Source organism: Trachemys scripta, chromosome 4 (assembly GCF_013100865.1).
Source record: "Trachemys scripta elegans isolate TJP31775 chromosome 4, CAS_Tse_1.0, whole genome shotgun sequence".
Lineage (NCBI taxonomy): Eukaryota > Metazoa > Chordata > Testudines > Emydidae > Trachemys > Trachemys scripta.
Genome location: NC_048301.1, coordinates 100,988,384 through 101,001,618, shown reverse-complemented (window position 1 = coordinate 101,001,618; position 13,235 = coordinate 100,988,384). Strand labels below are relative to the sequence as shown.

The following is a 13,235-nucleotide window of genomic DNA, read 5'->3' as shown; positions in this document are numbered from 1 at the left end:
AGAATATTTCCCTGTAGAGTTCCAGCAAAGGAAAAGGACTGGTAGCTCTAGAAGGTTGGCTGTCTTTGTGTGCTCCATTGGACATTCATGGCCCCAGAAAAGGGGGATGAGTCAGAGAAGGTGGGGCCAGGGGGAAGATGGTACAGTTTATGCAGCCTCCCCCCCCCCCCCCCCCCCCCCCCCCCTCCCCGCCACACACAGTGCACTGGGAGTGGATAATACCTTCCACCTTTCCTGAGCTTCCCTGGATGCATTGGAGTTCTTTCTTGCCCCCTACTCAGAGTTGAGGCTAAAAAGCCCAATCTAGCTATTTCCCCCCCCTAATAAATCACTTACACGTGATAATGTTTGAGAGTTCAGAATTTACATGCTTGTTTGTGACATAGGGAATTATTGTCCCTGTTCCCATTTCTGTGAATTAAGTGTGTAACCCTTTTGCCAGGTGGAGCCAGCAGCAAAAAGGGCCGGTTTCAGTATCTAGGGGTTCCTTTTTAACAATACAACACAAAACTGGCTCAAGCCCCCACCCAGTGATCTGGGACAATTACACTCCCCCCCCCCCCAAGAGGCAATACTTCCCCTCTCGCAAGCACAGAGTCTGAGTGTAGCAAAAACTTTTAATACAAGGAGGGAACTAACTCAGCATTAATTTGGGAAAACACCGCAACTAGGGCTCATAAACACAAACCATGAGCAAAAGACCACCCCCAAGTAAGTTGAGCAGTGTCCTTTTCCCCTTAGGGTCTTAAATCCAGCAACCTAAAAGTCCCTTTAACGTGCCCGTCCCTTCTCTGTACCCCACTCACAGTTGCTGTCCTTGGCCAGTTCAGCCCCAGAGTTCAGAGGTTCATCCGCAAAGTTCACCTTCCACCCTGTGTGGAAGGCGGGGGAGGGGGGGATAAGGAGGCACCTTACATGCTGCACTGCTCAGGCACTCGCTCGTCACCCCAATGGCCAATTGCCATATGTGATAAATGAAGGGGGGAGGGGTTCTTTTTATGGACACCCAGCCAGCCAGCAGCTATAAAATCCCTCTTAGTAGCTGTTCTTTAATTGCTCTACCTGTAAAGGGTTAAAAAGTCTCACTGCTATGCACAAGTAAAAGGAAGTGAGTGGGCACTTAGCCAAAAGAGCCAATGGAAAGGCTAGAACTTTAAAAAATTGAAATAGGACTCTGTCTGTTCTCAGGGAAAGGCAGACAGGGAGCAGTTATGCTGGGAGAAGCTTGGGCCAGGTATGAAAAATCCTCAGTATCATAACTAGAAACTACTTATTTGAGACCCCAGATATGTAAGTAAATCAGGGAATGTCTAGAAAGATGCGATTAGGTTTATTCCTTTTATTTCTTTATGGCTTGTGGATTCCTCTGTGCTAACCCCAGGTGCTTTTGTTTTGCTTGTAACCTTTAAGCTGGACCTCAAAGGAGCTAGTCTTGATGCTTGTTCCTTGTAGTTGGTTTTTTTTTAAATCTAGCAAAAGCCTAAGTTCCCAGATGTATTTTCTTCTTTTTTTATTAATAAAATTTATCTTTTTAAAGAACAGAATTGCATTTTTGGGTCCGAAAAGGTTTGTGCACATGTTTAATTAGCTGGTGGCAATAGCTGATTCCCTTCCCCCCCCCCTTCTCAGCTCTTCCCCGGATGGAGGTGGGGGAAGGGAGGGCTTGAGGGACCCCGCAGGAAGGAATTCTCAAGTGAGCCTTCCTGGGTTCTCAAATGGGTTTTGCACTTGGGTGGTGGCAGCATGTACCAATCTAAGGTCAGAGAAAAGCTGTAACCTTGGGAGTTTAATATAAGCTTGGAGTGGCGAGTATTAATTTTTAGAGTCCTTGTGGGCCCCCAGTTTTGAAATGTCAGAGTCAGTCATCAGCCTTGACACCATGCCTCTGCGGGGCTCTGCTGGCCGCTTGCCATACTTCTCCACCAGCCGCTCTGCTAGCCACTTGCCACACCTCTTTACCAGCCTACCACGGTCTTCAGCCCCCCCCCAAGCTCTCAGTGATTTCAGCCCCACTTCTGATGCATACTGGGCAGTTTCTTGCAATAGAGACACTGTCCCATAGTAGGTCTGATACTTAGATCTAGGTATCAGTGATTTCAGTTCTGCAGCATGTAACAAGACTCTCAATTGAGTCTAAATTAGTTCTTTTATTGTACCATGGAGAGAGAGAAAGAGTCAAATGGTGTCTAGGGCCCACACCACCAGGTACAAGTACCTGTCCCCACCCTCTCTCAACTCATTGGTCTTTGGAACTCATAACCCCTGCTTAGCAAGAGCTGTTCAGTTGAGGGTGAGTCCCGCTTTGGGCTATGCCAGGTACAGTTCTGCTGCCCTCAGTTCAAATAACAAGGATAACAACTTGTTATTACTCCTGCCCCTATACAAGGAGATTGGGGATCCAACATCAGCCACAAGTGATCATTTGGGCAAGCACTCTCATCATGCTGAGCACTTAGGCAGGGTGGGTGTGTCCATGCAAACGAGATCAGCCTCTGAAGTCTTTTCCACTCCTCACCACAAGATGTCAGGAGAGAGCTCATCCAGACTCTGCTTACAAGTGCAATCTGAATGACTGGTAGAAACTGGCAACAGCGTGAGAGGCTTAACTTGTTCTAAATTGGTATTTGAGCTCCACTCTGTGGTGTCCAAAACACAATGTTAGGATGCCTTATTTTGAACAGACATGGAACTGTCAAATGGGTCAGAATCATCCTTTCAAAATGGTTTCTTTACCATTGTGGGACCCCAGGGGGAGTCTGAGGAAAAAGTGGTTAATCTAATATCAGAAGATTCTTTACCCACTCACTTACGACTAATATTTATATGGCAGTAGCACAAGATATGCCAAACATGTTCCAAATAGTGAGGTAGAAATATTCCCTTTCTCAAAAAATCTTTAGATGTTGCCAACTTAGCGTTTCTTCTTTGAAAAAAATGTGGGTAGTGGATGCATCACCCACTTGTATCATTATTTCTCCCATGCACTGAAGCTTATTGGGCCTGATTCTCTGTCATCCTGCATCTTGTGTAGTCACTTACACCAGTGCACAGTGAGCACACACCAGCTCAGAATAGCAGTATTTTTATGTCCCTTTTGTATTCACTGTGCACTGGCATAAGTGACTTTTTGAGATGCAGGGCAAAAAGAACCTAGAAATGAGTCCACAATTTCCTTCAGAAGCAAGATGTAAATTGGTGTAAATTTTTGTGAAATCTCAGCCCCACACACAAACCCCTCAGATATTGATGTTTCACATTAGCCCTATTTCAAACCACTATTCACTGGTGAAAGCTCGTGTGTGTGTGTGTGGGGGGGGAGGGATAGTAATTTATAATAAACAAACAAACTCACAAAATTGTTCATGCAACTTTTAGTCTCATTCTCCCTGAGCATCAGGATCTAGTATCCCCATCCCATGTCTGTGCCCTCTTCCCCCACCTCCAACTCTCCCCCATTTCAGGTTTCACAGATTATCTAAGAACTAGGACATTAAAACCATGCTAAGGTTGTATGGCCAGTTCGATGAGGTTGATTTGTTTGATTCTTGGTGGAGTTTTTGTTCTTTTTTTTCAATATGTTATTTTGCTAATGTTTAAAAGGTTCTAAAATAAAAAAGCCCCAAATTGAAAACCTATCTGGCCTCTTATTCCTGTTGAAGGCACATTATATTCATTAGAAACAAATAGTTTCCTTCTTTGTGAAACCTATAGTATGTGTGTTCATCCCATTATGTCAGATTCTAAAACTGTGTGGTGGGAAGGAGTTATTCTTTTGACCCAGCCTGGCAGACAGATCAGTTGGGTCACATTGGTGCTTATTCAGCAGTATTAAAGGTAGTGTCTCTAAAGCAAATGAGAGACAGGGAGGAAGAAAGGAAGTCCTGTAGGGAGAAACCCTAGGAACAACTAAACTAGTTTTGTGTGTGGTGGTGTTATTCTGACTAAAGAAAAAGCCCAGGATTAGGCTGTAAGTTTTGGACAATAGTACATGGTGTGTGTGTGTGTGTGTCTGTGCACACATGTACATGCTATAGTGACAATGGGATGGAGACCCTAGTAATGTGTATATACTTTTAAAAGCAAACAGAACTAAAGCAAGGGCCTGTCATAAGTTATTGGCTGTATCGTCTGGCCATTGCAGGGCTATTTTCACAAAATCCTTCTCTTTATTACAGTATGTCTATTATATTTTTGTTCCCTTGGAGCTTCCATGTCAAGACCCATTAATCATAGAACAATCATTAAAAATCAGTCATTAGGCTTTGAGATCATAGGGAGACCTCAACAACCTGAGTTATAAATCTTAACCATGGAGTCTAGCACTTGTGAAAAATTGGTTTATGTGAAACAGATTGTTTCTAAATTAATTCTGCTTCATGACAGCTAAAAGAACCAACAAAAGCCAATAACAAATAAATGGTACATAAATAAAGGAAAAATACCGCTCAAGAAACAGACCTTGCTGTAAGTGAATCAAATTAGCAGATGAACAATTAAGGGGTAATACTAATGGTTTGTGATTTAATACTATGCTAATAGTCTCCTTAGGAGAGAGAAATGCTAAGGCTGAAACTGCCAATACTGGGCTTGATATTCTAATTCAAGCCTCTTAATTATGCCCCAGAATGCTCAGTCCCTACAGTGCTCAGAGGAGTTGAAGGCAATATAAGACACTATTCTGATGCTGGAAAATTCTGGTACATTTAGTTCGGCTCAGGTTTTAAGCAAGAATTTGAGTGTGAAAGGGGGAAGTGGGCTTAAATGTGTCAGAAGGTCTTGGAAACAGGCACAGCTCTGTGAGTTCACCTTCTTTGTTTTCTCTGAATTAGTTCACACATCTCTAATTATTATGTATTTTAATCTCCATCGGGCTAAATCCTTCTATAATCATTATTAAAGGTGCAGATACCTGTTCTTGCAAGGTGCTGAGTGACTCCTGGGAAGTGCTGAGAGTCTTCTTGAAGTCAGTAGCAATTGAGAGCTTTTGGGTTTGGTGTTTGTTTATCTCAAACTTCAGTACAGAAGCAGAAATCTCCTTTTTCAGCTTTTCTAGATTCATTACTTATGATCAACTCTTTACAGCTCAATACAGCATATAGGTATGAAACAAATAGGTAGTATCTCCTTGTAGTAGGTCCTGGCCGGGGCTCGACCCTTCCGGGCAGGAGGGGAGCCACACCGACTCACTACTGTGGGTACAAGCAGTCAGTTAGTCCCGAGGCTCCGGCTCTTTGGTGCAGAGTCGGAGCAACCACAGTTAAAGCTCAGGAGCCCAGGCCCTGGATCAGGGCGGGGCAAACACAGTTTAGCTCAGGCCCTAGTTTGCAGGGGCTGAGCGAGCAAATAGTTCAGAGCCCAGGCCCTGGATCAGGGCGGGGCAAACACAGTTAGGCTCAGGCCCTTGTTGCAGGGGCTGAGCGAGCAGATAGTTCAGAGCCCAGGCCCTGGATCAGGGCGGGGCAAACACAGTTAGGCTCAGGCCCTTGTTGCAGGGGCTGAGCGAGCAAATAGTTCAGAGCCCAGGCCTTCTGTAGCCGAGCGTTGGGTGAGGGGGAAGCCTGCCACCCGTGAGCGGGGGTGGCAGGGGGGAACGCAGGCCCACCCACTCCACTGCGTTCCAGCCCGGGGCCCTAACAGCGGTTGCTGCCGCTGCTGGTCAGTGGGGTATCCAGACCGCAACACACTGACATAGGCTCACACTCAGTTGCAGCCGGACCGGGGTCGGCTACCCCCGGGCTACTTCCGTGATCCCCCTTAAAGCCTACCTCGGTCGTTGCGCCGGGATCGGGCCAGTCCACCTGCATGGGTTCCTCTCTGCCCGGGCTCGGCGGCAAGTCTGGTAGCTCTGCCGGGAAGTCCGGCCAATGGTCCTCAGGCGGCTCCTCTGGATAGCAGCAGGGGCGAAGGGGTTCAGGTCCAGTCTCACCCTCAGGGTTAGTGGGGTTCGGTTCCCAGGGATTCTCCCAGTAGCGGGCGTGAACGGGCTCCGGCGGCTCCTCCTCGTAGCGGGCCCGGGGTAGCTCAGGCCAGCTAGGGTCTTCGACGGTCTCCTGGCCGGGAGCTCCCGGCCGCACGTCTGCTCCCTGGGGTGGCTGGCCGCCGACTGAGCTCTGGCGGCCGGCCTTTATACTTCCTGTCCCGCCCCTTGACTTCCGGGGGGCGGGGACAGGGGGTGGTGGTCCCACCCACTCTGATGCCTGCACGTGGGCTCCCTCTTCTGGGCAGGAGGGGAGCCACACCGACTCACTACACTCCTACTGAGCAAGTTGTCGATAACTCACTTTCTGTCCATGTTAGATAAAAGCAGGATGGCTTTTATCACACAGAAAGCTTGCAATAAATGTGCCACCATTGTTTGGGAATTAGTAGTGTCATCCATTCTAAACATTCACTTATTAAGACTGAAGTACAGAAATACATATCTTCAATAAAGAGCAATGTTCAGTGTGTCCTCTTTGTATCTGACAAACTGCAAGGACTTTAAAATTGAAATAATGAAATGCCCAATTGCACTAGGGTTAGAAAAAGTGCAGTGCACCAACTCTATTGTATCTTTTTCATTGGTGTGTTTTGAGGCTTAATTAATTAATATTTGTAAAGCATTTTTATATCCTTTGATGGAAGAAAGATCTGATTGAAACATAAAGCAATTTTGTTAGTATATTGCCTTCATTAATTTTAGAGATTCAGTAATGAGCTACGTGGTAGGTTTTGTGCTACTGCTGTGTATATGTTATATATATGTTATGATGATTCCAGGAGCAAATTCTGCTCTCAAATACATGCATACTTCTTCCATTGGTATCGGTGGAAACTACACATGCATAGTCAAAGGCACAGTATAAAATTTCTACCTTGAAAATTTATTCAGAGCTCATCTTTCAAAATTCGGATTTTTTTCAAGTAGTATCACTTTGTTAGATTTAACATACTCTAAACAAACTCTTCTACTGTTTGTATTGTTTTCATATATAGAGAATGCAAAATCATACAGTGATTTCTGGAATGAAAATAAAACGTTTGATTCACATTCATGCCATAACCCCCATGCCAATAAAGCTCTGTGTGTCACAGTATTTCTAGGCATCACAAATGGTAAAAGAAGACAAAAATGAAAACAAAGAAGAAAACTACCCCAAAAAGACAGTTCTGTGAAATTGAAAAATATCTTAATACATGGACCTTTCAGGTATATTTAGGAAGATGCCTGAGGATTTCTACCTTTACTGAATGTCATTTGGTTCATGTTTGATTATTTTTTAATTAGTTCCTGGAATCTCTGAGTGCTTTAGGCTAAGCTCTTTCATCTACTGTCAACAAAAGAGAGAACACATTTCAAATGCTTCCATCTTGATTATATCTTTCCTTTTACATAATTGAAGGCAATATATAATATAAGCACTGCCTTAACATTTGAAACAAATTAGTAAAAATAGGATAAAAACATGGAAAGTGAGTGTATGTTTGGATTTTTTAAATGTATATTTACATTTATTCCTCTTTATTAATGATGTCATTCATTATGTCAACTATACCCAGAAGAATGGAGAAACTCAGTCAATTTCTAAAGTGTTGAGAGTGCATGGATCTCCCACTGAAGTCAATAGGAGTTGTAGGTGCTCAGATTGTGTCAGGATTTGTCTCCAATTGAAGATTTGTAAATGGTAGGATTTAATAATACTTCTGATTAATTGTTAGGAATCAGTGAATGGATTAGCATTTATCTCTTGAATTTGCAACATTATTCAGAGTCATATGGGATGTGACTCTTATTTGTTTTATGGTAGCACTTACAGACCCCAACCAAGATCTGTACAAATGTAGTCAGAAAGACTTTATGCGTCAACCTTATCATGTAAATAGACAAGACATACAGAATAGGAGAAAGAAGGTGTTAGTTTCCCATCTGCAAAATGGATATACTAAGTCACAGAGGGAGTGAGTGACTTGCCCAGGGTCACACAAGCAAGTGTGTGACAGGACTGGGAAGTGAGCCTTGTTTCTCAAGTCCCAATGCATGTGACCACAAGGTTAACCTTTTTCTTGTAAGCTTTTCTGTGGCAGCTCTCATTAATCTCTATTTTAACAGAATGTCAGTATATGATATTTTCATGAATATCCTTTTGGGGTAGTTTCACCCTGTGTGTGTGTATGTATCCACTTAGTGAGGAATGGACCAAGAGACGCCGGGAGAAGACTGACTGCACCAAAACACCATTTGTATGTCTGAGAGGTGATTAGATACATGATTATGTTAAGGATGGGAAAACTTGTTTAGGCAAAGTAAGATCTAGGGCTTTGGCCATTGCCCAACCAGAACCCATATCTTTGTTCAGGTTTACATAATTTCATCAGAGTCTTCCCCAGATCCAATCACTCCTCACGTGCAATCTTCCTTATGGATTCTGCTCCCCCTCACTTCTCTAAAAGCTGTCACCATTCCTAACTTTGTTTTGCCTTTCTTCTACTGCGCTCCCCTTGCATGTGTTTAGATGTTATGCAAGGATGTCTGTCTCCTTGCTGGACTTAATACTCTAGATCTTCTCAGTCATTTGTTCCTCAGAATGAAGAGCTTGCCTCTCATGTGAAATCCCAGAATTTGAAAGGTACTGTTTACCAGAGTAGACCTTTGGAATAGTAATGAAAAGTGCCATAATGTTATCTTTTTCTAAAGGCAAAATTGGAAATGTTTTAGGGAAGATCACTTGTTTGGATACACACATACATAAATCTCTAGTGCATCCCTGTAACATTTTGGCAACATATGAGGCCAATAATGGTGTGTGTGTGTGAGATTCAGAAATGTGGAAGATTGTAAAGTATTTGCAGTGGGTTTCTTATTTTTGCCCTAAAACCAATATTTACTGGCAGAAGCTCTTCTTTTCCCCAGCTAAATTTTTCAAGCAAATATTGCTACCACCACAAGACTGGAAATTCTGATGATAATTCTGTGTATAATTTTCACTTATATGACAGGTTTAATTAAAATGGTGTTTGTAAATGGTAAAAGTCAATAGTTTAAACACACCTCCCACTGAGGCTACATTACTCTTTCATCTCCTAATTTATAAGCACTAATCAATTTGACTCCTCTGTGCGATCTTAACACCTTTTTTGTTGTTGTGGCAGTAGTTAATTTGGAGAAAGTATTGAAAGAACATTTATTATCCCTGATCTTTCAAAAAGAACAATTAAGTGCAAAGTAGTAATTAGTGTTGCTGATTTGAGTTTGCTTTCCTCTTACAGGAAGGAGGTGTTGTTGCTCTCTTTAAGATCTGCCGCCAGGATTGTTTCAGGTGCCTTTATCCCCAGACTCTCAGAACACTGGCATCCATATGCTGTGTGGAGGAAGGGATTCACCAGCTGGAAAAGGTATTGTTATTTCAATGCTCTTTACGGTGATTGTTCAACAAGAACAGTGGAGTCTAATCGTTAATCTCGTCTAGTAATTGGTAACTTGGGAATGTGTTTGGATTCAGTTCAGGCTTGTGTTTGATACCCTGCTTGGTGATGAGCTCAATTTTCCCACACTGAGCACATCTTCAATGTTTACACTATTCGTTTCAGCAATAACATTATACCGTTCAATTGTCTGTACAAATGATCTCTCTAAGTAGGGATAATTTCCATAAGGCAAGTAGATGCATTGATGGCTGTGTCAAGAAATTATTGAAGTAATTACCGCTGGACTTGTTAAAGTCTTTGTTTAGAAATCCCAGTGTTCCAAATAACCCAACCCTTGAAATGTGGAGAGCTTTAAACATGTTTAAGCCCTTTTTTCTGACGTCCCTGCAAGGCACCTCTGTAGTAATGAGGCAATGTATAAGGGGTATAATTGCACTAGTATAGAGACAAATATAATAGCTGAATGTTAGGAAGAGGCTTCCACCAATAAGCAATAAGTCATGTAGAAGACCATTTTAACACTGATAGCTGACATGAAAACATTATCCCACAAAATTATTTGGACTGCTTATACTTTAATCCACCATCACCCACAAAAGTACACTTCTATATTTAGGAAAATGAGCACTTCTACCAGTCACTAAATCATGATCTCATCCTTTGTGTTTCATAAAACACTCATCTTCTACAGTTGAATAATGTGCCTCTTCAAGTTAATGATAAATTATTTCACTGCTACTTTACATTGACATGTCTTGTAATTTACTACCCAGAACTCAAGCAAAGTATGACAGCACATCTGCAGCAAAAATTAAGTCAATAAGCCTAGGTTTAATGAAGATAACTTCTCACATTTTTGTTGAAATAAGTATTAGTTCAGAATGACACAGGAAGAAGTCTCAAGGGTTCACCCATTACATCTGTAATAATTGTGGCAACAAAACTGCTAAAGGGGGGAAACAACCTGTTCGATCTAGTCTAGGCCATTCCCTGGCAAAGTCAGGATGTAGTCCCTTGATACAGGACATACAAAATGTTAAGATGACATTACAGAAGTCCAAGAAGAAGCAGTTGTCCTTGTGCCTATATGTGTCTGGGCTGATTGTAATGGGGAGAGGAGGTGGGAAGGACAAGTTTGGACAAAATCAACTCTTTGCTGGTGTTTGACTATTTTTAATTGAGATCTTTACCATTGGATTCACCAATTCATTTGTCAATTGGGCTGTCAATCCCTAAATCCACACCTTCTCAGAATCTGTGCCTTGTCCATTAAAGGCCAGAACTGGAGCTGAGAAGTTTTGTTTCCTACATCTGGTTAAACAGAGTTAAGGTTCAAGACAGGAACATTCAGTTGTTAGTGATGTAATGTGTGGCAGAGACAGCTGTCTTTGTTTTTTTTTTCCTGAGAAGAAAGAAGGGAGGTGCAGCTGGAAAAGGGGGAAGCTAAAGAAAAGCAAGACAACTATACAAACGTTTAATGGAGACGAAAGGGAATAAATCTATAATAATGATTAGTTAGGCGGATATGATTTAATGAGGAAACAGAAGAGTTAATTCACTCTGATAGTGGAAAAATGGGACAGCCAGGAGGAGAGCCTACTTGGGTGATAGTTAATTTGAGTTATATTTGAGAGAGCTTAGGAAATTGGAAATGAAAAAGAAAATGACAGATGATCTCCTATACCAGGGGTTCTCAACCTTTTTCTTTCTTTCTGAGGCCCCCTCAAACATGCTATAAAAACTCCACAATGTGCCACAATAACTGGTTTTCTGCATATAAAAGCCAGGGCCGGCATTAAGGGGTAGCAAGCAGGGCAATTGTCCAGGGCCCTATGCCACAGGGGCCCTGTGAAGCTAAGTTGCTCAGGTTTCTGCTTCAGCCCCGGGTGGTGGGGCTCAGGGCCTCAGGCTTCAGCCCCATGCAGTGGGACTCCGGCTTTCTGCCCTGGGCCCCAGCAAGTGTAACACTGGTCCTGCTTGGCGGACCCCCTGAAACCTGCTCGTGGCCCCCCAGGAGCCCCGGACCCCTAGTTGAGAACCACTGCCCTATACTAACCCTAAAGCAGCCATCTATCACTCTGTCAGCTAGGATTTTGTGGCTGTTGAGGATGTGTTTATGTTTATGGATTTAGTAAACTGTTCCTGAAGGGAGGAATGCTTCCCATATCAGAAAGAAGAGGGGGAAATTCAAAACAAAGTCATATTGAACTGAAAAATGGAAACACTTCATTTCAATTTTCAAAAAAAAAAAAAAAAAAAAATCCAGCTGAAACGGTTCAGTGAAACGGACATGATTTTTTGCAAAGCATTTTGGTGTTGCCAAATTTGCATTTTTTCCATGGAAAAAATGTGGCTGAAAAAAGTTGCCCAGCTCTAGTTGGGATTTAACTTGCTGTTCTGTGCATCATCATCAGACCATAGGAAGGAGGGCATTTAACACCAGAAGGAGAGCATTAGAACTTCAGCACACTTTGATACTGTACTTTTAATGCAGAAAATTCATTAAAACTGAAGATGCATTGTATCCAAAACAATTTAGATTGGATAAATTCAAGACAAAATAACATTATTTGCTAATTAGTCTTCAAAGCCATTAATGCTTGTAAAGAACCACCTAATGGAATATTTAGAGGGGAACTGAGCTAACAGGGAGTGGTTTACTCATGGAAACAATTATAGGGCTTAGTTACTGGGGACATTAGAAATATTTTCTTTTATTTCTCCAATTTCATGCAATCTCATAAATTCAGTGGTAGAATAAGAGTGTCTGGGCTGATGTAAATGCTCTTAAAGTAGGGAAACCACCAAGACAGTGTGGTGGTGTTTACAGGAGCAATGGGAGTACACTTTAGTGTTCAGATATTTTAAAATCCATGAAAAAATCAGACTAAAGTAGCATAATTACATTATAAAAAAATTCTAATATGAATGAAACTATAATGAAATTTCTAGTATTTACAGTAAAGCAAGTGTTCTGTTTTGTTTCTGCAAATGTTATAAGGACAAAATTAAGACTGACTGTAAAGATACAGTATATGTAGTATAGTTGTGGCTATGTCAGTCCCAGGATATTAGAGACAAGGTGAGTAAGGTAATTTGTTTTTTTTGGACCAACTTCAGTTGGTGGGAAAGACAAGCTTTCAAACCACAAAGAGCTCTTCAGGTCTGGAAAAGGTTCTCTTTACTGGAGCATCACCCATTAATGGGCCACTCTACCTTGAATGGTCTCCTAGAATATGCGCTAACTGCTTAATGGTAAACAATCTGTTCCACCTTGCATTTAGATGTGAAGCTTGGAGTATCTTTCCCAGACCTGAAGAGTTCTGTGTTGCCCAAAAGCTTCTCTTCCCACCAGAAGTTGGTGCAGTAAAAGATATTACCTCACTCACTTTGGCTATGTCTACACTACGAACCTTACAGCGGCACAGCTGTACTCCTGCAGCTGCCTCGATGTAAGGTCTCCCATGTAGCTGCTCTATGCCAGCGGGAGAGCTCTAATTAAACCACCCCCAACGATAGGGTTACCATACGTCCGGATTTTCCCGGACATGTCCGGCTTTTTGGGCTCCAAATCCCCGTCCGGGGGGAAATACCAAAAAGCCGGACATGTCAGGGAAAATCGGGACATGCGGTGCCGGCGGTGCCGAGCCGAGGGCCGGGGGCCGAGCCGGCGGTGCCGGGCCGGGGGCCGAGCCGGCGGTGCCGAGCCGGGGGCCGGGCCGGCAATGCCGAGCCGGTGGCCGGGGGCCGGGCCGACGGTGCCGAGCCGGTGGCCAGGGGCCGGGCCGGCGGTGCCGGGCTGGGGGCCGGGGGCCGGGCCGGGGGCCAGG

The 13,235-nt window shown here is 43.2% G+C and overlaps 1 protein-coding gene across 1 annotated transcript in view; it reads left to right on the top strand.

Moving 5' to 3' along the window:
* Positions 1-13,235, top strand: part of INSC (INSC spindle orientation adaptor protein) — a 226,189-nt gene that overhangs the window by 137,771 nt on the left and 75,183 nt on the right. The window contains exon 7 of the mRNA XM_034770348.1: positions 9,247-9,372. Coding sequence (XP_034626239.1) covers positions 9,247-9,372 — 126 coding nt within the window. The remainder of the gene's footprint in view (positions 1-9,246; positions 9,373-13,235) is intronic.